This window comes from Pseudophryne corroboree, chromosome 7 (assembly GCF_028390025.1).
Source record: "Pseudophryne corroboree isolate aPseCor3 chromosome 7, aPseCor3.hap2, whole genome shotgun sequence".
Lineage (NCBI taxonomy): Eukaryota > Metazoa > Chordata > Amphibia > Anura > Myobatrachidae > Pseudophryne > Pseudophryne corroboree.
The window spans coordinates 102,786,535-102,814,325 of NC_086450.1; the positions used below are offsets into that span (position 1 = coordinate 102,786,535).

General features: G+C 47.3%; 1 protein-coding gene across 4 annotated transcripts in view; it reads right to left on the minus strand.

The window, feature by feature from the left end:
• Positions 1-27,791, minus strand: part of MYO3B (myosin IIIB) — a 625,340-nt gene that overhangs the window by 560,087 nt on the left and 37,462 nt on the right. Inside the window, exons 1-2 of one of the 4 annotated variants that reach the window (XM_063933502.1) lie at positions 26,284-26,462; positions 8,895-9,050 (exon numbers count right to left, since the gene is read on the minus strand). In XM_063933502.1, the coding sequence (XP_063789572.1) occupies positions 8,895-8,965 (71 nt within the window). In that variant the 5' untranslated portion in view covers positions 8,966-9,050; positions 26,284-26,462. Of the gene's footprint in view, positions 1-8,894; positions 9,051-16,141; positions 16,632-24,849; positions 24,978-26,283; positions 26,463-27,791 lie in introns of those variants that run through there. The other 3 variants (XM_063933503.1, XM_063933500.1, XM_063933501.1) reach the window with 3 other exon arrangements.

Consider the following 27,791-nt stretch of genomic DNA (forward strand, 5'->3'; position numbering starts at 1 on the left):
CTAGATGGGCCCGGTGTTTGTGTCGGCCACTAGGGTCGCTTATCTTACTCACACAGTCAGCTACCTCATTGCGCCTCTTTTTTTCTTTGCGTCATGTGCTGTTTGGGGAGGGTTTTTTGGAAGGGACATCCTGCGTGACACTGCAGTGCCACTCCTAGATGGGCCCGGTGTTTGTGTCGGCCACTAGGGTCGCTTATCTTACTCACACAGTCAGCTACCTCATTGCGCCTCTTTTTTTCTTTGCGTCATGTGCTGTTTGGGGAGGGTTTTTTGGAAGGGACATCCTGCGTGACACTGCAGTGCCACTCCTAGATGGGCCCGGTGTTTGTGTCGGCCACTAGGGTCGCTTATCTTACTCACACAGCTACCTCATTGCGCCTCTTTTTTTCTTTGCGTCATGTGCTGTTTGGGGAGGGTTTTTTGGAAGGGACATCCTGCGTGACACTGCAGTGCCACTCCTAGATGGGCCCGGTGTTTGTGTCGGCCACTAGGGTCGCTTATCTTACTCACACAGTCAGCTACCTCATTGCGCCTCTTTTTTTCTTTGCGTCATGTGCTGTTTGGGGAGGGTTTTTTGGAAGGGACATCCTGCGTGACACTGCAGTGCCACTCCTAGATGGGCCCGGTGTTTGTGTCGGCCACTAGGGTCGCTTATCTTACTCACACAGCTACCTCATTGCGCCTCTTTTTTTCTTTGCGTCATGTGCTGTTTGGGGAGGGTTTTTTGGAAGGGACATCCTGCGTGACACTGCAGTGCCACTCCTAGATGGGCCCGGTGTTTGTGTCGGCCACTAGGGTCGCTTATCTTACTCACACAGCGACCTCGGTGCAAATTTTAGGACTAAAAATAATATTGTGAGGTGTGAGGTATTCAGAATAGACTGAAAATGAGTGGAAATTATGGTTTTTGAGGTTAATAATACTTTGGGATCAAAATGACCCCCAAATTCTATGATTTAAGCTGTTTTTTAGGGTTTTTTGAAAAAAACACCCGAATCCAAAACACACCCGAATCCGACAAAAAAAATTCGGTGAGGTTTTGCCAAAACGCGGTCGAACCCAAAACACGGCCGCGGAACCGAACCCAAAACCAAAACACAAAACCCGAAAAATTTCCGGCGCTCATCTCTAGTTTGCATGGGTATCCGGTCTTCAGGTTGACAACACTTAGGTCGACCACTAATGGTCAACATGCATTAGGTCGACATGGTCACTAGTTCGGCGTGACAACGATCAACACATGAAAGTTCGACATGCATTTTGTTTAAAAAGAAAACTTTTTTTAACTTTTTCATATTTTCCGATCCATGTGTACTATGATTGGCAATAGTAACCTGTGCTGAGCACAGCGGTTGTGGAGCGAGGCACCTTGCCCAAAGCATGGCGAGCGAATCCAGCCATGCGAGGGGACACGGTGCACTAATTGGGGTTCCCGGTCACTTTCCGAAGAAAACGACAACCATATTTTTTTTTTAAAAACTCACGTCGACCTTTTCCCATTACGGCCTTATCCATGTCGACCTAATGACCGTGTCGACCTATTTCATGCGTCGACCTAGTCACTGTCAACCAATAGTGGTCGACCTTATGACTGTTGACCTAGTTACCGTCGACCCAACGAACCACACTCGTTCGCATGTAGGCTATTTGCTCCCTGGGCGTGTGGACGAAATTGCGGAACATTCAGAGTTGTGCAAAATGTGAAAACCTGTCTGATAGCAGATGGTTCCATTGCACCAAGGATAGGACGGACACAAGCCTGCACTGATAATGATGACTGCTACTTTTAATAGTGGATGGATGGGGGGGGGGGGGGTCGCTGAATAAAGGCGGTTATTCGCATTTCTGAGCACACAATGCAGCCAGATCTGCAACTCTATACTTTTACTACAACCCTTCTACTCATACCAACAACAAAATGAGCCATGCTCCACTGCATTGAGCATACAGTAACTCATTTTGCCCTAATACTCCATACACAAATGTTGGAAAGCACAGTATGTACTAAAGGCTTCAGTGATCTGGGAGAGAATAGGCGTCGCTGCACAGAATTATTAGGGGATCACGTACTGAGCAATGATAAAAGTGGAGAAGTGAGCCAGTGGAGAAGTTGCCCATGGCAACCAATCAGCATTGATGTAACATTTATAATTTGCATACTATAACAGTATACAGAGCAGCTGATTGATTGCCATGGGCAACTTCTCCACTGGCTCACTTCTCCTCTTTTATCACTGCTTAGTACATGTCCCCCTAAAACCCTATTCTGCCCAAGCCATTATGGGAATAAACTTCACGCAGCCCCCATGTCAACTGAGGAAGCAGGCAAAATAAATGCTCATCAGCACTCCGGGACTGTCCTGTCTAGGGTGACAAAATAAAATGATCAATTGCGGACACCTGCTAAAAACGCATGCATCATGACTGTGTGACAGTCTATGCAATCAGATTAGCCTCAGTAATTACATCATTTAAAATGTAATGAATCAAAGGGACCATTTCCAAAAGTCAGCATTTTACAGAACTATCTACATTTACCCAAAATTGTGCAGCTCTGCGGCTGGCCGGGAGTTACTCGTCGCTGCCCTGGGTCGCAGCGGCTGCGTGTGACGTCACACAGCTGCTGCGGCCCCCCCCCCCCCTCCCCCCGCATCCACAAAACGGCGGCCAAACGCTGCAGTAAATCAGGCAGAGGCGATCGCTAGGCAACGACAGCCGGCACTTGCGCAGTTCTGACCTGATCGCTGCACTGCGATAAACTGCAGCGAGCGATCAGGTCAGAATGCCCCCCATAGTTACCTACTCTCCCACATGGAACAGTGGGCAGATCTCCCGCATCCTGCCTGCTTCCTAGTGAAGCAGACAGGATGAGTAGATTTTACAGAGAATTACAGTGCAGGTATGGTGGGGGCAGGCCCGGCGCTGCCCGCTCAGCAAAGGGATGCAGTGCAGGTAGGCTGCCGGCTGCTCTGCCTGTCACACCGTTTGACAGGCAGCGGCGCCGTCCAGCTTGAAGCCCGCCCTTACCTCCCTGCAGTGTCCTTCATATCCTGGTCAAAAGGGGTGGAGCTGCATAACACTGAGGGGCGGGGCTACACGGGACCAGGCTGCAGAGCCTGAGGACAGAAACTGCGGCCAGCCAGATGGTCTGACGAAGGTCTGAACCTCTGGTAGAGAGGCCAATTGTTTTTGGAAGAACACTGACAAGGCTGAAATTTGGACCTTGATTGATCCCAGTCGTAGGCCCGTCTCCACACCATCCTGCAAAAAATGGAGAAAACATCCTAAGTGAAACTCTTCCGTAGGAGCTTTCTTGGATTCACATGAAGACACATATTTTCTCCAAATACGGTGGTAATGTTTTGACGTTACTCCCTTTCTGGCCTGAATAAGGGTGAGGATGACCTCCTTAGGAATACCCTTCCTGGCTAGGATACGGTGCTCAACAGCCATGCCGTCAAATGTAGCCGCGGTAAGTCTTGGTACACACATGGGCCCTGCTGCAGCAGGTCCTCCCGAGGAGGAAGAGGCCGAGGATCTCCTATGAGTAACTGCTGAAGATCTGGGTACCAAGCCCTTCTTGGCCAGTCTGGGGCAATGAAGATTGCTCGGACCCTTGTCTTTCTTATGATCCTGAGTACTTTTGGGATCAGCGGAAGTGGAGGGAAAACATACACTGACGGAAACACCCACTGGGTCACCAGTGCATCCTCTGCTACTGCTTGAGGGTCTCTCGACCTGGAACAGTATCTCTGAAGCTTCTTGTTGAGACGAGTCGCCATCATGTCTATTTGAGGAACTCCCCAAAGACTTGTCACCTCTGCGAAGACTTCTTGGTGGAGGCCCCACTCTCCTGGATGGAGATCGTGTCTGCTGAGGAAGTCTGCTTCCCAGTTGTCTACTCCCAGAATGAATATTGCCGACAGAGCTTGTAGATGTTTTTCTGCCCAGTGGAGGATTTTTGTTGCCTCTGCCATTGCCGCTCTGCTTTTCGTTCCACCCTGCCTGTTTATGTATGCGACTGCTGTTACATTGTCCGCCTGGATCTGCACGGGACGGTCTTGAAGAAGATGTACTGCTTGTTGAAGGCCGTTGTAAATGACTCTTAGCTCCAGCACGTTTATGTGAAGGCAGGCTTCCTGATGTGACCAACGTCCCTGGAGTTTTCTCCCTGAGAGACTGCTCCCCAGCCTCGGAGACTTGCATCCGTGGTTACTAGGACCCAGTCCTGAATGCCGAACCTGCGTCCCTCTAGCAGGTGAGAGCTGTGCAACCACCACAGGAGCGAAATCCTGGTTTTTGACGACAGGATTATCTTTCTGTGCATGTGTAGGTGTGACCCCGACCACTTGTCCAACAGGTCCCGCTGGAATACTCTGACAAGGAACCTGCCAAACTGTATGGCCTCCTAGGCCGCCACCATCTTCCCCAACAACCGAATGCACGGATGGATCGACACACTTGATGGTTTCAATATCTGTTTTACCATTTTCTGGATTTCCAGAGCCTTTTCCAACGGAATAAATACTCTCTGAACTTCTGTGTCCAGAATCATCCCGAGGAAAGACAACCTTGTCGTCGGTTCCAACTGTGACTTTGGGTAACTTATGATCCACCCGTGTTGTTGGAGTATTGACAGGGAGAGGGATATGTTTTGTAATAACTGCTCCCTGGATCTCGCCTTTATCAGGAGGTCGTCCAGATAAGGGATTATATTGGCTCCATTCTGACGAAGGAGAACCATCATCTCCGCCATCACCTTGGTGAATACCCTCGGCGCCGTGGAGAGACCAAAAGGTAACGTCTGGAATTGGTAATGGCAATCCTGAATCGCGAATCTCAGATAAGCCTGGTGAGGAGGATAAATGGGAACATGCAGGTAAGCATCCTTTATGTCCACCGACACCAAGTAGTCCCCCTCCTCCAGACTGGCAATCACCGCCCGAAGTGATTCCATCTTGAACTTGAACCTTTTCAGGAAGAAATTCAGATTTTTTTAGTTTTAGGATCGGTCTGACCGAGCCGTCCGGCTTCGGAACAACAAAAGGCTTGAATAAAAACCCCGCCCTTGTTGTGACAACGGTACTAAGACTATGACCTGGTCTTGACATCATTTTTTGGATTGCCGCTGTTACTGCTTCTCTCTCTGGCGGAGAAGCTGGCAAAGTCGATTTGAAAAATCGTCATGGGGGAACGTCTTGAAACTCTAGTTTGTATCCCTGGGATACTATTTGCAACACCCAGGGGTCCAGGCCAGACAGAATCCAATCCTGGCTGAAGAGTTTCCCGCAAGGGAGTTCCAGCATCATGCTGGGGATTTGGCAGAATTAGGGGTAGACTTTTGCTCTTGGGAACCAGGAGCCGGTGTGGGCTTCTTTCCCCTTCCCCTTCCGGCAAAGAAGGGGGAACCTCTCATCTTTTTGTATTTATCGGGCCGAAAGGACTGCATTTGCGGGTGATAGGTCTTTTTTTTTTTTGCCGGTGCAGGCGCAGAGGGCAAAAATGTTGGCTTACCTGTGGTAGCCGCCGAGACTAACGCATCCAGGCCATCGCCAAATAAGGCCTCACCTTTATATGGGAGAGCCTCCATGTTTCTTTTGGAATCTGCATCCGCGTTCCACTGGCGAATCCATGGTAGCGGCTTGTGAACGCAAGAGTCCAATATCCTTCATTGCTTCCAGCATGTAGGCGGCAGCGTCCTTGATATTCCCTAACTTAAGGAGTATCTCATCTTTATCAATTGTGTCAATTTCTGATGACACGCTTTCTGACCATTTTTCAATAGCACGACTCACCCATGCGCAGGCAATAGTGGGCCTGAGCAGTGTACCATTGGTAACATAAATGGATTTCAATGTCGTTTCCATTTTGCGGTCTGCCGGCTCTTTAAGAGAAGCCGTGCCAGGAGCAGGGAGAATTACCTACTTTGTCAACCTGGAAAGTGCACTGTCTAACACAGGGGGTGACTCCCATTTTTTCCTGTCTTCAACCGGGAAAGGTTAAGCTATGTGAATCCTTTTGGGAATACAATTTTTTTTATCAGGATTCACCCACATCCCTTCAAACAGAGCATTTAGTTTGTGTGAAGGAGGGAACGTGACTTTGGATTTCTTTTCCTTACATAAATAAGCTTTCTCCTGAGGTACAGGAGTGCTTTCTGTAACCTCCAACACGTCCCTTATAGTCACAATCATATATTGTATACTTTTTGCCAATTTATGATCTATCTCTCTAGATTCACTATTGTCGACACAAGAATCAGAATCCGTGTCGGTATCCGTGTTTACAACATTTGCAAATGGTCTCTTATGTGACCCAGAGGGGCCGCAAGCATAAGGAATAACAACATCCTGAAAAATCACATCTTCCACAGATTTTCTCCAGCATGCAGCCTTAGATTCAGACTTATCCAATCTACGGTTAATCAGATGCATACTGTCACGTAGCTCTTTCACACATGCAGGCTCTTGGTGTGCCGGTAGCGAAACCACATTACAACTCTGTGTCCCTAAAATGGCTTCCTCCGGGGAGGAACTCTCTGCCTCAGACATGCCTCACACGTGTACACCACACTCACAGACACACTGGGACTTATTTTAAGGACAGACCCACAGTAAAATCTGTCAGAGGGACACAGGATAGGAGCAGCCAGTTCACAAACCCAGCGCCAGTATTGCCTGTGAACACAGTATGTCCACAGCCCAAAAGCGCTTTTAAATAGTAATATACACTATCAAATGCACCACAATCGCTTTGTGCCCCCCCCATTATAGCACCCTTTCCTTGTCAGAAGTGGAGGAGAGGACCAGCGTGTTCTCTGTAGCCTGAGGAGAGAGAGAAAATGGTGCTGAGTAGTGTGCTGGCTGCCTGAGGAAGAAGCTCCGCCCATTTTACCTCAGAAACTTTTCATAATATTTATACTGGCGGGGGTAGGGCTGTGCCTGGGCATCTTATGCCTCCTTTTAGCCAGTTTGAGGAATTTTTTCTTGCTGCCCAGGGCGTCCCCCCCCCCCCCCGCGCCCTGCACCCTGCAGTGCCTGTGTGTGTGGACAGCAATGGCACGCTACGCTCCCGCCAGCCGCGCCGCACCTCAGCCGTCACTTACTTGATTGAAGATCATTCTTCTCATACTCACCTGTCTTCCGACTTCTGGCTTTGTGAGGGGGGTGATGGCGTGCTGTGGGAGTGAGCATCTAAACACGGCTAGTGTTCAGTTCCCTTCAGGAGCTAATGGTGTCCTGTCAGCCAGAAGCAGAGCCATGAAACGCTGAGGAAGTTGGTTCTGCTTCTGCCCCCTCAGTCCCACGAAGCAGGGAGTCTGATGCCAGCAGATCTCCCTGAAAATAAAAAACCTAACATAAGTCTTTTCAGAGAAACTCAGTAGAGCTCCTCAGAGTGCATCCAGTCAGCCTGGGCACATTTCTAAAACTGAGGTCTGGAGGAGGGGCATAGAGGGAGGAGCCAGTTCACACCCAATGAAAAGTCTTTAGAGTGCCCATGTCTCCTGCGGATCCCGTCTATACCCCATGGTCTTGATGTCATCCCCAGCATCCTCTAGGACGTATGAGAAATAAGGGCTTTAGAAATAGTAACTCAAGTTTGTTAAATCTGCATCATGTTAGGAATAGATGGCTTGTGAGAACTATAATATTTCAGATATACCCAAGTTATATGGTAACATTATTTAAACCCCTACGTTTTTACTTTAAGCACCTTCATTCTTGGCATCCCCGTGCTGTGTTGTTATGTGCTCTCTCAGAGCCTGTAGATAGCGGACAGTGGGGGTAATTCAGACTTGATCGCTAGCAGGCATTTTATGCTCTGCTGCGATCAGAAAGTCGCTGCCTACAGGGGGAGTGTATTTTAGCTGTGCAAGTGTGTGATCGCATGTGTAGCAGAGCTGTACAAACAGATTTTGTGCAGTCTCTGCACAGCCCAGTACTTACTCAGCCGCTGTGATCACATTACACTGCCCGGGGCCAGAATTGACGTCAGGAACCCTCCCTGCAAACGCTTGGACACGCCTGCGTTTTTCCAACCACTCCCAAAAAACAATCAGTTGACACCCACAAACGCCTTCTTCCTGTCAATCTCCTTGCATTCGCACGTGCAAATGGATTCTTTGCACAAACCCATAGCTGAGCGGCGATCCGCTTTGTACCCATGCGACGCACCTGTGCATTGCAGTGCATACGCATGCGCAGTTTAGACCTGATCGCCCGCTGTGCGAAAACGCAGCCTAGCGATCAGGTCTGAATTACCCCCTCTAAGTGGATATAGCAAACCAGAGAGGAGAGCCAACAAATGCAAGCAAATCAACGCCAATCACAATTTGCAGATTATAAGAAAGTTTAGCCGAATCTCCTCAAACATCATTCTGGGTCTTCCTACAACTCTATTCCCCGTCTTTATATTAATCTACAGCACAATGGAATATGCTGGCATCATTGAAATCAATGTTAATAAATAAATTATGTTTACGCTAGCATTTTCTTGTGTTTGCTACTATTGCTTTGCTGCAAACTTTCAGTAATTATAACATCCATGCATTTTCCAGTAATGGCACTCCTTTTAAATCTGTAAACAGTGTCAGATTATGGCCCAGATCTATTAAGCCTTGGAAAGTGATAAATTGCTTGGTGATAAAGTACCAACCAATCAGCTACTAACTTTCATTTTTCAATCACAGCCTGTAAGATGGCAGTTAGGAGCTGATTGGCTAGTATTTTTAGCACCGTGCAATTTATCACTCTCCGATGCTTGATAAATCTTGGCCTATGTTTGCTAAGCAAGGGATATTTCTAGTTGGTATAGAAATAGATGCATTATACAACAGCACAGTGAATTCCATGTTCTGTGATCTTCCTAGGCAGCAACAGGAAAGGGAGTTGTACCTAGTTTTTGATATGGAGCCGGATTGCTGTTGAGTGCAGATGAGTCTGGACAGCTGTTTCTGCAAGGCCATGTCTTTACCATGCGCCTGTCTGATGAATGGATGCTCCAGCAGATGGATGACTGATGGCCTCTTTTCAAAATCCTTAATAAGACACCTATAATGACATAATAGGAAAATTATACAGGCAGATGCTCTTTTTTGTATCTTCATTTTCATGACAACCTCACCTGCTTTTTCCATGCTATCCCTGCAAGGTTAATGAACGCGATGCTGCTGAAGGTACAGTAAATGTAATTATTATTAAATTGCTTTATTTCAGTTACTATAAAATTCATGATTACAGATTAGGGAATGCATTAAACTAGATTTTGTGTTGTAGGGGTGATTATAGCAGGTGGATATTAATTATGTAAAACCTGCCAGCTGCATTACTAGGTGCAGGGTGGACTGCTGATTGTTGCTGATCAGGCATCAGATGTAACCAGTCATTGCTGAACAAGGCAGCTCAGGGGGTCAGTTGTACTATAGCATACATTTTATCAACCTGTATGTGTTTTACTTCTTCCTAGCACCCCCACCACCACCACCCACCCACCCCTATATCCCACACTGGCGGCTGGACCCGATGGCGAAAAATACACCCTAGACTTCTCTCTCCCGTGCTCTAGGGAGGCGCCAAGACCCTGAATCTCACATACAAAGACCTGGGTACGTACCTACCGGTTGCCCTCCGCTGGCTGGAGTCACCCTTCAGCTGCACGCAATGTATGGCAAACACAAGCTGCATAATTCGGATCATAGATCTCTATGGGTAACATGGGGTATCTGAACATACTGATATTTTTTTTTTAACACTGGCCGGACCAGAATTCTGAATACTGAAGCAAATGTCAGTATAAAAGTATTACCCTTAGAAATCACGGTTCTCAATGATCGGATTCATGCGAAAAATACATACCACTAAAAGTTGGACCAGTCAAGTCTGAAGTAAAGCCCAGTTAATGTAGCATGGTAAGCTGGCTCTAGGTAAGTTAGCAGTGGAAGAGATAATAGGATGTTAGGAAATGTCTGTGCCAATGTATCACCTATTATAGGCTACACGGGGCCTGATTGTGAGTCGGACACATATGCTACTGCCTCTTTGTTCAGCCGCTGCAGCTTGTTGACTAGCTTATGCTAATGCGAGTATACGCCATCTACAGTATGCAGATTATCCATCCGCCTGCATGCAGAAGGCCACGCTGCCCATTGTTTTGCTGTCTGCAGCCATCGCTTTTATCGTGACTTACCCCCACCACATGCTTGGTGCAAAAGGTCCATCAGAAATAGGGGTTACATCTCTATTTGCATGCTCGAAATGAGCTTTGGAGTTGACCTACACAGCCATTATACTCCCACTAGACAAATCTGTTCCATACATCCTCATGGGCGCATAGAGGGCCTAATTCAGAACTGGTCACTACAACAGCAGCGATCGCAGGCTGAAGCCCTATGTGTTGTGCGCACGCCCAGCGGTCGCACTGGTGCGATCACCTCTGACTGATTGACAGGCAGAGGCGGTCGCGTGGCGGGAGGGGGGGGTGCCGGCGGAGTTCGAACGGCATTGGGGGGGCATGGTCCGGACAACGCATGCGTTTCTGGACCATTGTTGGGGCGGGTCATGGTGGTTGCCTGGCATCACACGCCTCCGCTGTGACCAAAAACACGGCGGGTAGCTGCCTGCCTCTGCAGCTAGGCTGCGTATGCAGGGAGCTACTTGCCATGTGCGAAAGCTGTGTGATGCTTTCGCACATGTGTGTGTGTGTGTGGGGGGGGGGGGAGTAAGGCCGGCATGCGGAGCGTTTCCCCGCATGTCAGAGTTTTTGATCATAGATGTGCGTTTTTACGCACATCTACAATCAGGTCTGAATCGGGCCAAGAAACACCCAATTCACACAAAGGTCTGACAACGGACGATCGACAATGCCCGCACTTTCAATCTCCATCCATCGAATACGCAGTATGCGAATGCTGTCTGTGGCGCATGTGTAGTTTGAAGATATCAGACCCATAACTACCAGCTTGTCCTGCAAGTGACACTAAAACAAACACAAACATCAACCTTATTTGCAGGCAGGTAAAGGCTCACTCACAGCTTCTCGCTCAGTGGTAAAAGACTATATAGTGTTATATTTTGAGAAATCTTTTGCTGAGGTTGCCAATGGGAAGCTGTCAAAATTGGCCAAATTAAAGCTACTTTTCCCACAATAAAGACCCTTCCTTTGAAACTGAGCGATCTGGAAATGGGAGTCTTAAAATTAACTTGTTAGGGAAAGTCCAGGGTTGCAATTTACAGCAGTCTGACACAGGGCTGCAAGATCACAGGAAACTTTGGCAATATATGGGTAGTAACTAACATCACTTTCTCTGTAAATATTCAGTAATACATATGGTAATAAATTAATAATGTATGTCAGTTGTATTCTCATGCTTGTGTGTGCGATGTGCAGTTTGCTCAGTCAAGGTGAAATAACACAGTATACCTCCCAAAGACAGAAACAGGACAGTGCCACCAAGTGGTGAACAAACACAGGAAAACTGGAGAATAATTGTTTGACATTGATGAATGAAGCATCTCTCTGGCATGAAAGTAGAGCGACGTGACAGATATTTGATTTGTGATTCCCCCCCTCCCCCCTTTTGTTATTTGCTTTCTGTTCAGCTAATACTATAGGCTGTTAACAGTTACTCAGTCAATGCAGCAGTCACCACACACAGGAGCAGTATAGGGAAAGTATTGATATAACAAGTGAATGAGATCATGGATTGGTGTTTTGCTGTACATGTAGCTGTAATTTCTTGGCTCTTGACTTTGTCTTTTCAAATAAATTTACATGCGGAAAACAATTTTCAGGAATGAAATTAGAACCAAGGGTTTAAGGCAGTATAGTACAATACACACTGTCTCATTACACCTCTGTACAAATAACATAATAACTTACTGACATGGGGGCCAATTCAGTAAAATCCTTCTGTTGGCATGCTGGGGACCGCCCATCGCAAGGCAAGGCCGTCCAGCATGCTGAGCGTTGCCTCCTCCCTTTAACAAGCAGAAATTGTGATCGCATCGCAATTTCTGATAGTTAGCAGAAATGAAGGATGCCTGCTGACGGTGCAGCTTAGCTGTGCCCACAGGAGACCAGCCGCCATGTTTCCGATCGTGGCAGCTATGTGTGACGCCATGCAGCCTTTCTGCGATCACGACCCCGCCATGCCCCAGTTCACACTGCACCGCCCCCCCCCCCCATTTGGCCTCCTCCATCCCCGCAACACACTGGGGGTCATTCCGTGTTGTTCGCTCATTGCCGATTTACGCAACGGAGCGATTAAGGCAACAATGTGCATGCGCATGGTACGCAGCGCGCATGCGCTAAATATTTTAGCACAAAACTTAGTAGATTTACTCACGTCCGAACGAAGAATTTTCATCGTTGAAGTGATTGTAGTGTGATTGACAGGAAGTGGGTGTTTCTGGGTGGAAACTAAGCGTTTTATGGGAGTGTGCGGAAAAACGCAGGCGTGCCAGGATAAAACGCGGGAGTGTCTGGAGAAATGGGGGAGTGGCTGGCCGAACGCAGGGCGCGTTTGTGACATCAAACCAGGAACGATATGGGCTGAGCTGATCGCAGTGTAGGAGTAAGTCTCGAGCTACTCAGAAACTGCTAAGAATTATTTATTCGCAATTCTGCTAATCTTTAGTTCGCTATTCTGCTATGCTAAGATACACTCAGGGCCGGATTAACAATGGGGCGGATGGAGCTGCAGCTCCAGGCCCCCCAATGAAAATAGGCTCAGAGAGATCCGTTGGAGGCTGGCAGCGTGTACAGGAAAAAAAAAATGTTTCCTGTACAACCAGCGCCAGAAGCCATCCGAGGTCCGGCACCCCTTCCAACCCCTCCAGTCCTCCTTTATACACCCTCCTGGAATCACATACACTAGTGCTGGAATAGCCGCTCAGTGCACATTTCTGCACTGACTTCTGCTGCCTACGCATAACACCCCCTTCATTATCAGTATTGCTGCATGGAGATGGAGGGCTGACTCAAGAGGGCGCTGTAAGCGCCGCCAACCCACACTCCACTTGCCGCTTACCTGCCTGGGCTCCCAGTTAAGTGGCTCTAGGAACGGGAGGAGGAGGCGGCGGCTCAAAGAACAGGAGGTGGGAGCAGGCACATCGGCGGAACAGCATGGTCACACGCTCTGTGCATAGTTGTAGAGCCAGCATTCTGCGCACTCGCTGTTTGTGCTGGATCACGTTCATCCATCACTGCCGGTGTCCACCAGCAGCACCTGCTCCCAGCCGCATCCCTATCGCACCCACCTCACTAGGGCACTGACTGTGTGCTGGATGCAGTAGTTCAGCAGCAGTGCAACCCCCATCTCCTCTCTTCTCTACATGCTAGGGAAAGGTACGCTGGGTAGATACACACTGAGGTAGTGAAGTGCAGAGGTATGAGGTAGTGAGGTGCAGGGGTATGAGGAGGGAGTGAGGTGCAGGGGTATGAGGTAGTGAGGTGCAGGGGTGTGAGGTGCAGGGTTGTGAGGTGCAGAGGTATGAGGAGGGAGTGAGGTGCAGGGGTATGAGGAGGGAGTGAGGTGCAGAGGTATGAGGTAGTGTGGTGCAGGGGTATGAGGAGGGAGTGAGGTGCAGGGGTATGAGGGAGTGAGGTTCAGAGGTATGAGGTAGTGAGGTGCAGGTTTATGAGGTAGCGAGGTGCAGGGGTGTGAGGTGCAGGGTTATGAGGTTGTGAGGTGCAGAGGTATGAGGAGTGAGTGAGGTGCAGAGCTATGAGGTGCAGAGGTATGAGGTAGTGAGGTGCAGGGGTATGAGGTAGTGAGGTGCACGGGTATGAGGAGGCAGTGAGGGTCAGGGGTATGAGAATGAAGGAAGGAGTGAGGTGCAGGGGTGAGAAGGAGGAAGGGAGTGAGATGCACTGCAGAGGTGAGAGAGGGAAGGAGGGAATGAGGTATAGGGGCCAGAGAAGGAAGGAGTGAGATACAGTGGCAAAAAATGGAAGGAGGGAGTGAGGTACAGGGCCACAGGGAAGCGACTGTGCAATACCGTACAGCTACAGTACTATGCTATTGCAGATGCTGCAGGAGGCGTCTCTAGGAAGCAGATGCTTCCTGACAGTTTAGCAGATCCGAAAACAGCGTGCTTCGGATCACCAACACGACCACCAGTTGCGATGTTAGCGATGGAGGCAGCAGTAGCAGCAGCTAGTCTGAGTAAGCTGAAGTGAGCGATATTGCAGGACTCGCACATGTGCAGACCCACAACAATTGGGAGTTGTATGCCGGGTTTGCATACAACTCTGAATTTATTCCATACTCCCTTGTATCAGTAGGTGGCTACTCTCTCCCAGTATACCAGATAGATGGTGAATACAGTTAGTAGATCTATAGAAAGTGGTAGTCTAAAAAGCAATGCACATTGTGTTCTGACTGGCAGAGACCCAAAAAGGCTGGAAAGGCTTTTGGCATCTATAGATGGTGTAAGCAATACAGTTACCAACAGCAGTAACACATGATGCAGGCCACACCCACTGTATAGACTACACAAACCCACAGAATTGGTAACACACCCTGCAGCGGCATACAATAGGCCCTTCATAAATTTTAGCTCCAGGCCCATGTGTACCTTAATCTGGCACTGGATACACTCCCAGAGGGCGGCGGCCTTGCGTGTGCAATGCTGCTAAAAGCAGCTAGCTATCGAGCAACTCGGAATGAGGGCCACTGTCTTCTCCCTGGAAACGGAGTGTTGCATTTTCTGCGCCCCCCCCCCCCCCGCAGAAAATGCGGGTGCATGGCCAGGATAGGCTCTTTTTCTAATTTTTTTGCGGTTGGATTGCAGACTCCTAACTTCAGTTACTAAGTAGGATAACATTTAACACCCTCCCTCCCCAGGTATTGGTTTCACAGGACATATGTGTATGACAAAAAATAGAATAGACTAGATAGACAGACAGATTGACAGATAGATATTTACGTCTTCATTAGAATGAAGGCGAGACACAAATTGCCTTGTATTTGAATAAGTACATTTAACAAAAAAGAGAACAAATTCTTGGCCCACATCAATGACAAATGGTGCGAAAGTATGACCAAAAATGTAAACAATTTAAAATATTAAAACAGAAATAAAAACAAAAATAGGGGGCTCATCAATAGTGACCATAGTTTTAAAAATATTTTGCTTAAATACAATATAAACATACACACAGAATAGTTAAAAAAAAAGGCTGGCTATTAAACAAGCCTATATGCATTAACAAACCGGCACCTCCCTTGGAGTTAGATGAGTCAATCTAAAAAAATAAAAATAATAATTTTATATATGTATATATGTATATATATATATATATATATAATATGTACTTAAAACTCAGATGTGGGTGGATTGTCATAGCGGGACAGAGTATGTAAGATTAAGGGAGGGTTGTGAAATATGAAAGAAAGCAGACAGAGTGGAAGGTACATATAATTAGGTTAAAGTAAACCTATCAACTTTTATTTATGTAGTTCCGTATTTAAAAATGGATTAATGGGATAACACAGCGTGTGACATGACAGTTAGGAAATATATAAATATAGGGTTCAATTCAAGTAGGTGCTAGTGGAGCAAAGTGCAGTTGAATCAGTGTTTACATTCCTGCAATGGCAACTCATGTCATTCCCATCTCACTCCGGACTAGTGGATTTTTGTAAGTAGCCCCATGGGGCTGCAAACAAAAATCAGTGAGTCTAGGGCTAACATAAGTGTGCCACATATGCACGTGCAGGCTCACAAGGAGAACTGTTTGCCCCTAATTGAATTGACCCCATAGGTCTGCACTACCACCCACTTGACACATTTACTAACAATCGCTCCACCCCCCAACCCCCTACCCCGTGCACTCTCCATTGTTATAAAGTGGCAAATGAAACTGATTTGCCTGCTCTGTATCACAGAACTGGAGGAGCCCCAGAAAAATCAGGTGTATGGAGCAGCCCCAGGGGCACTGGCTAGGCAAAGAAGGAGGTCGTAGTCTGTGTCCAAATTGTTCCTTGGCTTTATATGGATGTGTTTTTATAATAATAATAATAGTAATAATAATAATAATTTATTATTATTATTATTATTATTTATTTCTAAGGCGCCACAAAGTTGCTGTAGTGCCATGAACATAAAGACAGGCGGTGAACATAACAGCTGTCACAGACCTGGGATGAGAGAGTTGGGTACTCAGGGATTCTTCTGATGGTCGGGAAGAAGAACCGTAGCTGGGTCGAAACAGAGACGGCCGGATGTAGGTCTTCCTCATGCAGCTTTATAAGTAACCAATGCTTGAGAACGATGTCAAAGAACACTGAATGAAGAAATGAATGATGACTTAAGAACGATGCTGAAGAACGCTGTACGAAGAAATGTGAACGATGATGAAGAACACAGAATGAGTGATGCCTTGTGAACGATGCTGAAGAACACTGAATGAGTGATGTCTTGTGAACGATGCTGTAGAACACTGAATGAGTGACGACTTGTGAACGATGCTGAAGAAGAACACACTTGGAGATGCTGGGAACGCTGGAACTCAGTGAGAGCTGGAAACACACTTGTAATGCTGGGATCGCTGGAGCTCAGCGAGAGCTGGAAACACACTTGTAATGCTGGGAACGCTGGAGCTCAGTGAGAGCTGGAAACACACTTGTAATGCTGGGATCGCTGGAGCTCAGTGAGAGCTGGAAACACACTTGTAATGCTGGGATCGCTGGAGCTCAGCGAGAGCTGGAAACACACTTGTAATGCTGGGAACGCTGGAGCTCAGTGAGAGCTGGAAACACACTTGTAATGCTGGGAACCAGGGCCGTCATTCCGAGTTGTTCGCTCGCTAGCTGCTTTTAGCAGCATTGCAAACGCTAGGCCGCCGCCCTCTGGGAGTGTATCTTAGCTTAGCAGAATAGCGAATGAAAGATTAGCAGAACTGCTACTAAATATTTTCTTGCAGTTTCTGAGTAGCTCCAGACCTACTCCTAGATTGCGATCAGCTTGGTCAGTTTAGTTCCTGGTTTGATGTCACAAACACGCCCGGCGTTCGTCCAGCCACTCCCCCGTTTCTCCAGACACTCCCGCGTTTTTCCCTGACACGCCTGCGTTTTTTAGCACACTCCCAGAAAACGCTCAGTTACCACCCAGAAACGCCCCTTTCCTGTCAATCATTCACCGATCAGCAGTGCGACTGAAAAGCGCCGCATGAACACCAGCAAATCTTCTAAGTTTTGTGTAAAATAACTTAGCGCATACGCTCTGCGTACCATGCGCATTTAGCAACAAATCGCAGCATAGCAAAAATCGGCAATGAGCGAACAACTCGGAATGACCACCCAGATCTCCACAAAAGGCAGCATGAGCCTGGGGTAGCTAACAGCGACGATACTCAGGAGCTTTGCCTGGCGCCTCCTTTTGAATTACCCGCCCATTGTGTACACGTGGATGCTGGGCACAATGGCGGCGCCCATGGAGCTGAGAGATGCTGGCGGCCACGCTGACCGCACGCCGGGACCCGAAGCCCAGTGCAGGGAGACCGCGCCGGAGACCTGGTGCGCAGCGAAGAGGTAAGCGCGACGGGTGCCGCTCCCTATTTGTGATAGTACCCCCTCTTCTAGGAGTGGCACTGGACACTTTCCTAGCTTCATTGGGTGCTTGGAGTGAAAGATCCGAACAAGTCGTGGAGCAGAAACATCAGTAGCATTCACCCAACTTCTCTCCTCAGGTCCATAACCTTTCCATTCCGCTAGGTACTGCAGATTCTTATGATAATGAGAATCGAGAAAAGACTTGATCTCAAATTCTGTTCCCGCTTCTGTCTCCATCGAGGTTGGTCTAGGTGGATCCGAATGGAAACGATTTAAAATGAGAGGACGAAGGAGAGAAACATGGAAAGAGTTCGGTATTCGAAAGTGGGATGGCAGAGCCAATTTGCAGACAACGGGATTCAGGAATTGCAGGACTGAGTAAGAACTGATGAATCTCAGAGCAAATGTCATAGTAGGCACTTTTAGACGTAGGTTGTGAGTGGAGAGCAACCCTGTCGCCAACCTTGTACCGAGGAGCTGCCCGCCTTTTTTTTGTCCACAAAGAGTTTGTATCTGATGGAGATTCTTTTAAGGTTAGCATGAACCTTATTCCAGATGTGACTGAACTGCTGTAGAGTGGAGGATACCGCAGGAATATCCTTCGAAGGCAAAAGTGGTAATTCTGGAACACGCGGATGAATTCCATGATTGAGGTAAAATGGAGTCTTGCCAGTGGAAGTATGGTACTGATGATTATGGGCGAATTCGGCCCAGGGCAATAACTCCACCCAGTCTGTAGGTCCTGATTGACACTTTCTGTTTGTCCGTTGGTTTGTGGGTGGTAGGCAGAAAAAAACTTGAGTTAAATTTGTAGAGCAGAACAGAGAGCTCTCCAGACTCTTGCGGTGAATTGCACTCCTCGGTCGGAGGCCACTTCCTGTGGTAATCCATGTAACCAAAAATGTTCTTGGATGAACAATTGAGCCAATTTGGGAGCCGTAGGTAGACCTGTCAAGGGAACGAAATGTGCCATTTTCGAGAAATGATCAATGATCACCCATATGGTGTTATATCCCTTGGAAAGGGGTAACTCAGTGATGAAGTCCATAGAGATATGGGTCCAGGGCCTTCTAGGAATGGACAAAGTACGGAGTAACCCGGCAGGAGGTAGACAAGGAATTTTGTGTTGGGTACATTGAGAGCACGAGCTGACAAAATCCTGTATGTCTTTCCTCATGGTGGGCCACCAATAAGTCCTTTGCGGGAATTCAAACATCTTTTGTGCTCCTGGGTGACTGGAGAACTTGGAAATATGAGCCCACTGCAACAATTTTTGGCGGAGCTCAACCGGAACGGAGGACTTTCCTGGAGGAGGACCTAGGGAGATGGGAGATGCAAAGATGGAGACTGGGTTGAGAATTAAACTCTTTTCATCTGAACTCTCTTTGTCGGAGGCGGTCAGGGAGCGAGACAAAACGTCAGCTTTTGCATTGAGAATCCCGGCCCGATACTTAATTATAAATGAAAACTGAGTGAAAAAGAGTGCCCATCTAGCTTGACAGGGATTAAGACATTGGCCCTCATTCCGAGTTGTTCGCTCGCAAGCTGCTTTTAGCAGCTTTGCACACGCTAAGCTGTCGCCTACTGGGAGTGAATCTTAGCATAGTAAAATTGCGAACCAAAGATTAGCAGAATTGCAAATAGACACTTCTTAGCAGTTTCTGAGTAGCTCCACACTTACTCGGCAACTGCGATCAGTTCAGTCAGTTTCGTTCCTGGTTTGACGTCACAAACACTCCCAGCGTTCGCCCAGACACTCCCCCGTTTCTTCAGACACTCCCGCGTTTTTCCCAGAAACGGCAGCGTTTTTTCACACACACCTATAAAACGGTCAGTTTCCGCCCAGAAACACCCACTTCCTGTCAATCACATTACGATCACCAGCACGAAGAAAAAACCTCGTAATGCCGTGAGTAAAATTCCTAACTGCATAGCAAATTTACTTGGCGCAGTCGCAGTGTGAACATTGCGCATGCGCAATTAGCGGAAAATCGCTGCGAAGCGAAGAAAATTATCGAGCGAACAACTCGGAATGACCACCATTGAGCGGTCTTAATGTATAGCAAATTCTTGTGATCAGTGAAGATGGTAATAAGATGTTTAGCACCCTCCAATAAATATCTCCACTCCTCCAAGGCAGATTTTATGGCCAAAAGTTCCTGGTCTCCTACGGAATAGTTCCATTTTGCAGGTGAAAATTTTCGGGAGTAGTAGCCACACGGATGTAATTTCCCATCTGAAGAGTACTGCGAAAGGACAGCTCCGAGACCAACTGAGGTTGCGTCTACTTCCAAGAAAAAGGACTTCTCAAGATTAGGCTGCTGGAGCACCGGAGCAGACATGAAGGCCGATTTCAACTGAGAAAATGCCTCCACAGCTTTAGAAGACCACAGACTAGGATCAGAGCCTTTCGTGGTCAGGGCGGCGATGGGTGCTACTATGGTGGAGAAACCTTTAATGAATTTCCGGTAGTAATTAGCAAAGCCCAGGAATCTCTGCAAAGCTTTCAGGGAAAGTGGTTGAGTCCAATCCCAGATGGCTTTAACTTTTTCCGGATCCATACGAAGCTCTGTGCCCGAGATGATATATCCAAGGAAAGGAATTGACTGTACCTCGGAGGTGCACTTGGAGATTTTGCCTATATAAATGGTTCTTATGGAGACAATGAAGAACTAAAATGTCGTCCAAATAGACCACTACACTCTGGTTAAGCATGTCTCGAAAAATTTAATTTATGTATCCCTGGAAGACAGCAGGAACATTACTGAGACCAAACAGCATTACCAAATACTCATAATGCCCATCCCTGGTATTGAAGGCGGTCTTTCACTCATCCGCTTTTCTGATGCGTATGAGGTTATAAGCTCCCCTTAAATCAAGCTTTGTGAGAACGTAGGCTCCGCGAACCTTATCGAACAGCTCCGTGATCAATGGCAATGGGTATCTATTCTTGATGGTAATATCATTTAAGCCACGATAGTCAATACACGGTCTTAACCCCCTGTCCTTCTTGTTTACAAAATAGAAACCAGCTCCAGCTGGAGAGGTAGAGGGACAAATGAAACCTTTTTAGAGATTAGACTTGATATACTCTGTCATGGCTTGGGTCCCTGGCAAAGACAGGGGATACGTGCGACCTCGGTGTGGCATCTTTCCGGGATCAGATCTATTGGGCAGTCCCAAGGTCTATGGGGTGGTAACTGATCGGCTGCTTGCTCGGAGAACACATCTGCGTGTTCCTGATAGGCTTCCGGAAGAAGTTCTTTGTCAGATTTGGAGGACACTCGAAGCGGGTAAACGGGCGTGAGGCAACTTGTATGACAGTAAGAGCTCCAGGATAAGATTTGCAAGGACTCCCAATCGATGTGGGGGGTTGTGGATCTTGAGCCAGGGTAGACAGAGGACAAGGTCATGAGTCATCTCCGGAATCACTAGAAACTCCAGAAGTTCAAGATGTAGAGCTCCGACCTGCAGCTTGATTGGCTCTGAGCGACTGGAAATGAGTTCATTGGAAATTTGGGTACCATTAATAGCGGTCAACATAATGGGTCGGTCGATGGACTTCAGCTTCAGACCCATTTGCTGGGCGCAACAGGCAGAGATGAAATTTCCAGTGGCCCCAGAATCCAGCAAGGTGTAGAGGGACTTGGTGGATGATTCGGAAAACAATGATACAGAGAGTAAACGGTCCTCTGCTGGAGAAGATTTGGACTTGGCACCCAACTTGACTCCTCCAGAACAAGCTAGGCTTGCAGAACTTAATAAAGTAGTCAGCGGCTCCACAGTAGAGGCAAAGTTTCCCCTCACGACAATGCTGGCATTCCTCAGTGGACAAACTGAACCGATTGATCTGTCTGGGGGGAAGAGGACGGAACTTAGGTCAATTCGACAAGCTACGCTCACTACCACACTCCCGCATGCAGAGATCTACTTTGACGCAGAGCAAGATTAACTCTTCAAGTTGATCAGGCAGATCCCTGGTGACCAGCTCATCCTGAAGACGATCCGAGAGCCCGCTCCAGAATGCAGCCCTGAGAGGTTCGTTGTTTCAGCGCAACTCCGAAGCGATGGTCTGGAATTGGACTACGTACTGCCCTAAGGAACGGGAGCCTTGACGAACACGGAGCAATTCTGTAGAAGCTGTGGTGGACCTACCGGACTCAAAAATTCTTCAGAAAGAAGCTATGAAGTCAGTGTAATTGGAGACTAATGGGTCTGAACGTTCCCACAACGGAGATACCCAATCCAACGCTGAACCCTCGAGCAGGGAAATGATGTGCACTACTTTGGATTGATCCGTAGGGAAGTTATGTGAAAGCAGTTCAAAGTGCACCTCACACTGGTTCAAGAACCCGCGGCAATGTTTCGAATCTCCAATATATCGGGATTGGGTAGGAAGTTGGAGACGAGACCTAACCGCTACCGAAGGCTGGGCACTACTGAAAACTACTACCGGAGAGGGAACTGGAGCGGGGCCCAGAGCCACAGAGGCCAAAGTTGCTTGTATTTGATCCAGGCGACCAGACAACTTCTGTAGATTCTGCATCACCTGACCATGTGCCACCTCCTGACTCTGTACACGAAAAGCCAAACTTTGTATGGCGCTTGCTTCCGCAATCCGATCCTCCGAGTCCATTGGGCCTGAGTATTCTGTCACAGACCTTGGACGAGAGAGTTGTGTACTCGGGGATTCTTCCGATGGTCGGGAAGAGGAACCATAGCTGGGTCGAAAATAGAGACGGTCGGATGTAGGTCTTCCTCATGCAGCTTTATAAGTAACCAATGCTTGAGAATGATGTCAAATAACACTGAATGAAGAAATGAATGATGACTTAAGAACGATGCTGAAGAACGCTGTACAAAGAAATGAGTGATGACTTGTGAACGATGATGAAGAACGCTGAATGAAGAAATTAGTGATGACTTGGGAACGATGCTGAAGAACACTAAATGAGTGATGACTTGTGAACGATGATGAAGAACACTGAATGAGTGATGACTTGTGAATGATGACGAAGAACACTGAATGAGTGATGACTTGTGAATGATGACGAAGAACACTGAATGAGTGATGACTTGTGAACGATGATGAAGAACACTGAATGAGTGATGACTTGTGAACGATGATGAAGAACACTGAATGAGTGATGACTTGTGAACGATGCTGGAGAACACTGAATGAGTGATGACTTATGAATGATGTTGAAGAACACTGAATGAGTGATGACTTGTGAACGATGCTGAAGAAGAACACACTTGGAAATGCTGGGAACACTGGAACTCAGTGAGAGCTGGAAACACACTTGTAATGCTGGGTATGCATGAGCTCAGTGAAACTGGAGACACACTTGTAACGCTGGGAATGTTGGAGCTCAGTGAGAGCTGGAAACACACTTGTAATGCTGGAAACCAGATCTCCACGAAAGGCAGCGTGAGCCTGGGGTAGCTAATAGCGATGATACTCAGGTGCCAGAGCTTTGCCTGGCGCCTCCTTTTGAATTACCCGCTCTGCTCTCATTGGGGGAAGCTCCGGGTCGCCCCATTGGCCCATTCTGTACACGTGGATGCTGGGCACAATGGCGGCGCCCATGGAGCGGAGAGATGCCGGCGGCCACGCTGACTGCACGCTGGGACCCAAAGTCCAGTGCAGGGAGACCACCCCAGGGACCCAGCGCGCAGCGAAGGGGTAAGCGCAGCGGACGCCGCTCCCTATTTGTGATAACAACACTGCAAAGTAACAGAGCATTCTGTAATTACAATACACAACAGCTAACCATTGCATAATTAAACAGCATAGTTAAAAAAACAACATTACTATAACACCACAGACTAGAAAGGACAACTAACATGGACATGGGTGGAGCAATTCACTTTTGCTAGTAGAAGAATGTAGTGAAGTGAGTTGCAGTGTGGTGTATTCAGGATCGACCATCATATGGGTGACAAACAAAGTCTTAATACAGTAGCTGCAGAGAAAATAGGAAACAAGGGACCAGATTACTGGCGACTAAGCAAGGGAGTGAGTTCCAGTAGGGGGGAAGACACACATTATGGGAAGCGTACATGGAAGGAAGTGACCAGGATGTGTGAGACAGTGGTTGGAGATGGAGTAGAGGGGGCTAGCTGGAGTGTGGGCAGAGATAAGTTTGGAGATATGAAGGGATGAATGGGTTATATGGCTTTATATGTGAATGTGTGATCTTTGAACTGGACTCTGAGGAGGGTTAGAGGCTATAAAGCTGGATGCAGTGGGGGGAAGGCCAATGCTATATAAAGAGAGAGAGAAATTTGATGAGCAGGGGGAAAACAGTGAGTTCAGTCTGAACAATGTTATCAGTAAATGCAGGAACATCCACTAGGAGATGGTGGAAAGGCAATCAGAGATGCAGGAAAGAATGGAGGGAGAGAAGCCTGGAGAGAAATAGATTTGACTGTCAACGGTGTATAGATGTTATTAGAGGATGGAGAAGCTAATGAGATTTCCAAGGGAAAAGGTATAGAGCAGGAGCGGCCAACCAGTCAGTGACAAAGAGCCAAAAAACCTTGTTAGGTACGTCAAAGAGCCGACATCGAGCCGAAGGCGCGCATGCAACAATGGAATGTGGCCTTGTGCCTGCTAGACCACACCCCTGGTATAAAATACATTGAAAAAGCCAGAACGACATAAAAAAAATAATTTAAAGTCAGATACATTGAAAAAGCCAGAACGACATAAAATAAAAAATAAATAAAGTCAGATCCATTGAAAAGGCCACTTTCACATAAAATAATTGAAAAAGCTAGATTCACATAATAAACTTAAGTTCCCCCATGTGTCACTCCAGCCAGCTCCCCATGTGACACTCCTGCAAGCACCCTCCTATGTCACTCCAGCCATCTCCCCATGTGACACTCCTGCAAGCACCCTCCTATGTCACTCCAGCCAGCTCCCCATGTGACACTCCTGCAAGCACCCTCCTATGTCACTCCAGCCATCTCCCCATGTGACACTCCTGCAAGCACCCTCCTATGTCACTCCAGCCAGCTCCCCATGTGACACTCCTGCTAGCACCCTCCTATGTCACTCCAGCCAGCTCCCCATGTGACACTCCTGCTAGCACCCTCCTATGTCACTCCAGCCAGCTCCCCATGTCACTCCAGCCATCTCTCCCATGTGCCCCTCCTGCTAGCACCCTCCTATGTCACTCCAGCCAGCTCCCCATGTCACTCCAGCCATCTCTCCCATGTGCTCCTCCTGCTAGCACCCTCCTATGTCACTCCAGCCAGCTCTCCCATGTGTCACTCCTGCTACCAACCTCCTATGTCACTCCAGCCAGCTTTCCCATGTGTCACTACTTCCAGCACCCTCCTTCATCACTCCAGTCAGCTCCTCCATGTGTCACTCCTGCCAGGACCCTTCTGTGTCACTCCAGCCAGCTCCGCCTTGTGTCACTCTAGCCCACCCTCATGTGTCACTAAAGTTCCCCCACCAAGTCGTGCCATTGCTGCAGTCCCTAATGTGTTCTCTGTTTGCCAGTGGGTGTCTCGCCTCTAGTATCTGGCTTCTTTAATTTTCAGTCCCTGTAGTGCTGCTGCATGTCTGGCTGGAGTGTAGCAGTTTCTGTATCTGTTGTGGTCACATGATTTAGAGTGTTGGGAGCCACATTTAAATAAAGAAAGAGCCTCACCGCTGGTATAGAGGGAGAAGAGAAAAGAAGAGGTCCAAGAGTTCCCTTAAAGAACACCAGTAGAGGGAGAGAGGAGGAGATGGGTTTAGAAAAGAAAAATGAAAATGAAAAAAAAAAAACCTTGTTAAGAGGTCAGCCATGATTTTTATATGACCACATACTGATAGAGCAAACTTGAAATTAACATTTACTGCAGCACATGACTTTCATTCCAATGACATGTGATGCCAGGGTTGATACATCTGTACTATATAAGCACATATTGAGCCCCAATTAATCCTAATGAGTGCATGAATCATGCAGCGCTCTATAGAGAATGACTCAGTGGAGTTTACAGTCTAAATTATCTACCACACAAACATACACTACCATTATCCTACCAGAGTGGTTTCTGAATACAGCATATTAATTACTTAGAAGGCAGCATATTAATTACTTAGAATGCAGCATATTATTTACTTAGAATGCAGCATATTTATTACTTAGAATGCAGCATTTGTGATCTGGTACCCAAATATTGTCTCTATTGTCCAGCGTTTGTCATTCATAGTGTCATACCTTCTCAGCATTAACATTTTTTTTTGTAATGAAGAAATACCCATATTGTAATTTGACTCATTATCAGAATATTAATCGCACAGAACAAGTTTACAAATGGATTGTAAATGGCATAACAAGCAATGTGTTTAGTCCCAATGACTTAGTATAACATCACAGCCATCTGATGATAATATAACAACTTATAGAAAAAGATGGTATGGGGAAGGGTGCGAGTTGTGGGAAGCAGAGCGATTTTGGCAACCTCGGTTGCAGCTTTAAAGGGACAATAATTTCACAGACAAAACCAATCTGGTTTTGACTTTTAAATGATTGCAACTATAAATCTGCAGCTGAGATTGCCAAAACCGCACTTCTTCATACAATTTGCAGCATATGTCATATACCACTATATGTCTGCTTCTTGGCAGGTTCTAGTCAATGCATCTTACACTCTGCCACAGAGACTGAGGATCCAGCAGGATGAGCAGTCATTGTATGTATGAGAAAATGAATAAACCTCACCTGGAACTTATGCCTAAAGCAGCCTTCTTTAGTAATCGTGTATGTCAGTGCACAGCATGTCATTGCAGGGTAGGCGTCTGGGATGAATTTCCTTTTCAGGCATCTGATCCTTAAAAAGCTGTTCCCCCAAATTACTTATCACTGCTCACAGGTGGTTTTAGTGTCTCTCTGCAGAACCTTTCATTCTCTTCTCTGTGAGCTGAATCAGTGAAACCTAAATCATGTCAATGCCTTGTGTGTATACAACCTACCCTCCCAGTAAGACACATTTATCACTCTGCTTTGCGTACAATGGATGGCTCTCTTCCTTGTAATAACACGATGCAGGTAGCACAAATGTACTGTTACCCACACGTATTTAATAAGGTTATTTATTTATTTATTTAAAAAGGCACCTTAAATGGTACAGTAGAACAAAACAAGAACGAATTGCATGAGGCTAGGCTTTGCAAAGCAACACAGGCACACATACAGAGGGTATCCGGACTCCAGGTCGACAGCACAAAGGTCGACACACCTTAGGTTGACGCCAATTGGTCGACACACCTTAGGTCGACATGGACAAAAGGTCGACAGGAACAAGGTCGACATGGAAAAAGGTCGACGTGAGTTTTTCACGATTTTTTTCTTTTTTTGAACCTTTTCATACTTAACGATCCACGTGGACTACGATTGGAACGGTAAAGTGTGCCGAGCGAAGCGGTAGCGGAGCAAAGGCACCATGCCCGAAGCATGGCGAGCGAAGCGAGCCATGCGAGGGGACGCGGTGCACTAATTGGGGTTCCCGGTCACTCTACGAAGAAAACGACACCAAAAACACACACAAAAAAACTCATGTCGACCTTTTTCCATGTCGACCTTGTTCCTGTCGACCTTTTATCCATGTCGACCTAAGGTGTGTCGACCAATTGGCGTCGACCTAAGGTGTGTCGACCTTTGTGCTGTCGACCCTCAGTCCCAGACCCATACAGAGCAGGAGATGCTGCAGGAGGAGACAACGAGACCAGGCAGGTGCTCAGCAGGAGTAAGCATTTGCGTCTGCTACTGGAAGAAGAACATAAAGGAATTCTGTTAACAAAAGTGTTTTCCCAGGAGGGCACAACCAGGTGGAACGTGTTCGGGTGGGGTGGCGGTCATGGAACAGCCAGGTGCAGGGGGCATGGTGTTTCAATTGCATCATTGTGGCCCTGCCCACCGCTATACAAAGCCATGATCTGCAGCATTTTAAGGTATGGCAAGCTTCAGTCTGAATCGCGTCATGAAGTCACCGACTGGGCGACAACAGGCAGCCTCTGGGAGACTTGACTACACTTCGGGCATCTTGGAGAGCCACCCCAGATACATGAGTCTCCCAGACATTCTGCAAGGGTAGACAAGTATGGCTTATAAGGTTTATTATTCTATCTGACCATTTATTGCAAGGAAACTGTTAATTGGTTCTGTTTTTCTTCTCATAACTCGCACCGCTTTATATCTTTCAATGGGTTCAGTATGATTTCCCGGTGTCC